The 3,547-nt window shown below is 37.8% G+C and overlaps 1 protein-coding gene across 1 annotated transcript; it reads left to right on the top strand.

The window, feature by feature from the left end:
* The first annotated feature begins 1,622 nt into the window (after positions 1-1,622).
* LOC130879932 (olfactory receptor 473) lies at positions 1,623-2,950 on the top strand. The gene is made up of 2 exons (XM_057778753.1): positions 1,623-1,652; positions 2,000-2,950. Exons 1-2 carry the CDS (start codon positions 1,623-1,625, stop codon positions 2,948-2,950), a joined length of 981 nt encoding a protein of 326 aa, XP_057634736.1.
* Positions 2,951-3,547: the final 597 nt, after the last annotated feature.

The raw sequence follows: 3,547 nt of genomic DNA, 5'->3' as shown, positions 1-3,547 counted from the left end.
CATTACCTCCAACAATTCTCTTAATTCTCTATTAGGTTTCTGTCTGATTGACCTGTCCATTGGTGACAGTGGTGTGTTGAAGTCTCCTACTACTAGTGTGTGTGGTTTGATGTCTGCCTTGAGTTTTAGTAATATTTCTTTTACATAAGTGGGTGCTTTTATATTAGGGGCATAGATATTCAGGATTGAGACTTCATCCTGTTGAATTGTTCCTGTTATGAGTATAAAGTGTCCATCTCGATCTCTTCTTATTGATTTTAGTTTGAAGTCCATTTTGTTAAAAATTAGTATGGCCACACCTGCTTTTTTCTTAGGACCATTTGCTTGAAAAACCTTTTCCCATCCCTTTACTCTGAGTAGATGCCTGTCTTTGTGGTTGAGATGTGTTTCTTGCAAACAGCAGAATGTTGGATCTTGTTTTCGTATCCAATCTTTTATTCTGTGTCTTTTTATAGGTGAATTGAGACCATTAATACTAAGTGTTATTAATGACCAGTGGTTGATTACTCTGGTTATTCCTATTGTTTTTTGTAGTAGAGTTTGTGTGTCTCCCTTCTTTGAGTCGTGATGGTGAAGGGTCGCTAGATGCCTGAGTTATTGTAGTCAGTGTTGGCTTCCGCCGCTGCTGCCGTCCGCTGCCGCGGGCCGGGCTTCCGCCGCTGCTCAGGAGTATATGTTATAGGGAGATAAATTTAGAGAAATGATTGAATGTAGATTACAAAGTTCTGAATACCAAGCCAAAGCAGATGACGTAGGTTCTTTGAAGTATTTCATATACCTTAATATCACTCAAGGACATGCATTGCCATACACTCTTCAATCAATAAAAAAGCCACAAATAAATGATATGTAATGTGCATTGTTTTAGTGAGATTGTTATATTATGAATATTTGAGAAGTTACTCAAATAATTTAATGAATAAATATGTCACCATTTAGTGTGAAACAAAAAGAAAAATAATGAACAAAATGAAGCAAATGCAAGAAAATACAAAAGAGGAAGGACCAAAGCCTAGACCACAGTGGTAGTAAAAAAGAGATGATAATGTGAACTAAAAAAACCAAACTTACATTAAATATTCTTGGGTTATCCTTTAACTCTTTATAGCCATTCATTGCCCCTTTCTGTGTCTGATATAACATCCTTGTGACTACTATATAAAATATTATGGGATGTATTCTTAGACTATTAGCTCTACCAACCCCAAGTTAAGAATAAAATCAGACAACACCTGAGACCTGTTACAGAGGTTTTCCCACAATTGCTGTAAACTACCTACCTGATGTTTCTAAAAATATCTTTATGAAGTGAACTGAGTTATGGCTTTGTTTTGTTCTGTAACTACAAAAACCTTACATATCACATAGGATGATGATAGTCAGGACAACCTGATTCCATGATCCTGGACCATGATCACTCATTTGAGCACAGAACAAACTAGTTCTCTGACTTTTGTTGTGATAGTTATGTTTTTGTGTTAACAAAGTGATAAAATTGGTAAGTAAATGGCATATAATTACATTTTTTGTATGTGGTAAAATGAGAAAAAGCTAGGAATCTCCCACATTGCAGAGAGGAGATGTTAGATGGTTTCAGCACTCAGATATGAAATACAGGTGGAATGACCAAAGAAAAGGATCAGTTTGGTATTGTGAGAGGTGTTTGTGAGATTTCCAATAAAATATAACCATCATTAGAATAAATTGGTCATTGAAATTATTGACCTGGACCATTGGAGATAGATTGCAATAGTGAAGTATTGAATAGTAACATTTAAGAAATATTGCATGCAAAAAATAGCAAATGACAAAAGGTGGGGTTCATCATTCTCATTTTATTTAAAGATAAAAGAAAAAATACCACAATTCCAATGAATTCAGTATTTATGTATGGAGCAGATGAGAAAACCATGAATAAGAGTGATGATAATTTAAAAAATCCAGCAATGTGAAAAATCAGAACATTATAAAAACAAATTATTTTCATTTCCCTCAACAGGGAAAATTCACACAAAAGGAGAAGGCTGGAAACCACACCACTGTGACAGAGCTGATCATTTTGGGACTAACAGAGGATCCTACACTGTGTATAGTCTTTTTTGTGATATTTCTAGGAGTATATATCGTTACGTTAGTAGGAAATGTCAGCATCATCACGTTGATAAGAATTTCTTCCCAGCTGCACACACCCATGTACCTGTTCCTCAGTCATCTGGCTTTTGTAGACATTGTCTATTCAACCTCAGTCTCCGTTATAATGCTTATGGAACTCCTTGGACATGGGCTGGTCCTATCTGTGGCAGCCTGTGAAGCCCAGCTCTGCATCACAGTGTCATTTGGGTCAGCTGAGTGCTTCCTACTGGCTGCCATGGCCTATGATCGCTATGTAGCCATCTGTTCACCTCTCCTCTACTCTGTGCTCATGTCCCCCAGAGTCTGTTTTCTACTGTTGGGAGTTTCTTATGTTGGTGGTTGTATGAATGGTTGGACGTTTACTGGTTGTTTGTTAAATCTGACCTTCTGTGGACCAAATCAGATAGATCACTTTTTCTGTGACTTCTCCCCTTTGTTGAAACTGTCCTGTTCAGATGTCTCTGTTATTGGATTCATCCCTTCTATCTCTTCTGGCTCCATTATTGTGGTGACAGTGTTTGTCATAGCCGTCTCCTACATCTACATCCTCATCACCATCCTGAAGATGCGCTCCACTGAGGGCCGCCAAAAGGCCTTTTCCACCTGTACCTCCCACCTCACGGCAGTCACTCTCTACTATGGGACCATCACCTTCATTTATGTGATGCCCAAGTCCAACTACTCTACTGAACAGAACAAGGTGCTGTCTGTATTCTACACAGTGGTGATCCCCATGCTTAATCCCCTCATCTACAGTCTGAGGAACAGAGATGTAAAGGATGCTCTGAGGAAGGCAACTGTCAGAGTATATTCATAGACCTTTCAAGTCAAGAGATAGGTGATGATTTCCTTTAGCCATGTCCCAGTTAGCATCCATCACATGATGCTTAACTGATTGCTTCGTATTAAGTCCTGTTTCTTTGCACTAACTCACCTTTATACACTCATGTATCATCTGTGGGACCACCTGACCTCGGAAAATGACAGGAATAATTATTGCCATTATAGAACTTCTGCAATATGCCAAGATCTTTGCTTTTATGTTATTTATGTGCCTTATGTGTGTCAGGCTAAATTTTAGTTGCATATGTGAATTCACCTATTTCTCACAACAACCTAAGTAAGTGAAACTATTGTTTTACTTTCTGGATAAATTTCCCAGACAAAGACCGAAAGTAGAGTGGCCATATACTCATGAAGAAAAAATAAAAAAGAATAACTAAGGTCATTTGCATCTAAGGAGTTGGTCTCTAAAATCATGTGACTTCTACATTCAGTTTCCCAGTGAATCCATGAGGTAGGGTATTATAAAAGAGAAAAGTAGTCTCGGAGAAAAAGAATATTTTCATGAGGATGCAGCACTGACTATTTGCATCAAGCACTTAACACCCACTCCACAACAACCTAATAACCA

This window comes from Chionomys nivalis, chromosome 8 (genome assembly GCF_950005125.1).
Source record: "Chionomys nivalis chromosome 8, mChiNiv1.1, whole genome shotgun sequence".
In the NCBI taxonomy this organism is placed as follows: Eukaryota; Metazoa; Chordata; class Mammalia; order Rodentia; family Cricetidae; genus Chionomys; species Chionomys nivalis.
Note: the sequence above shows the minus strand (reverse complement) of the source record. Positions and strands in the feature narration are given on the sequence as shown.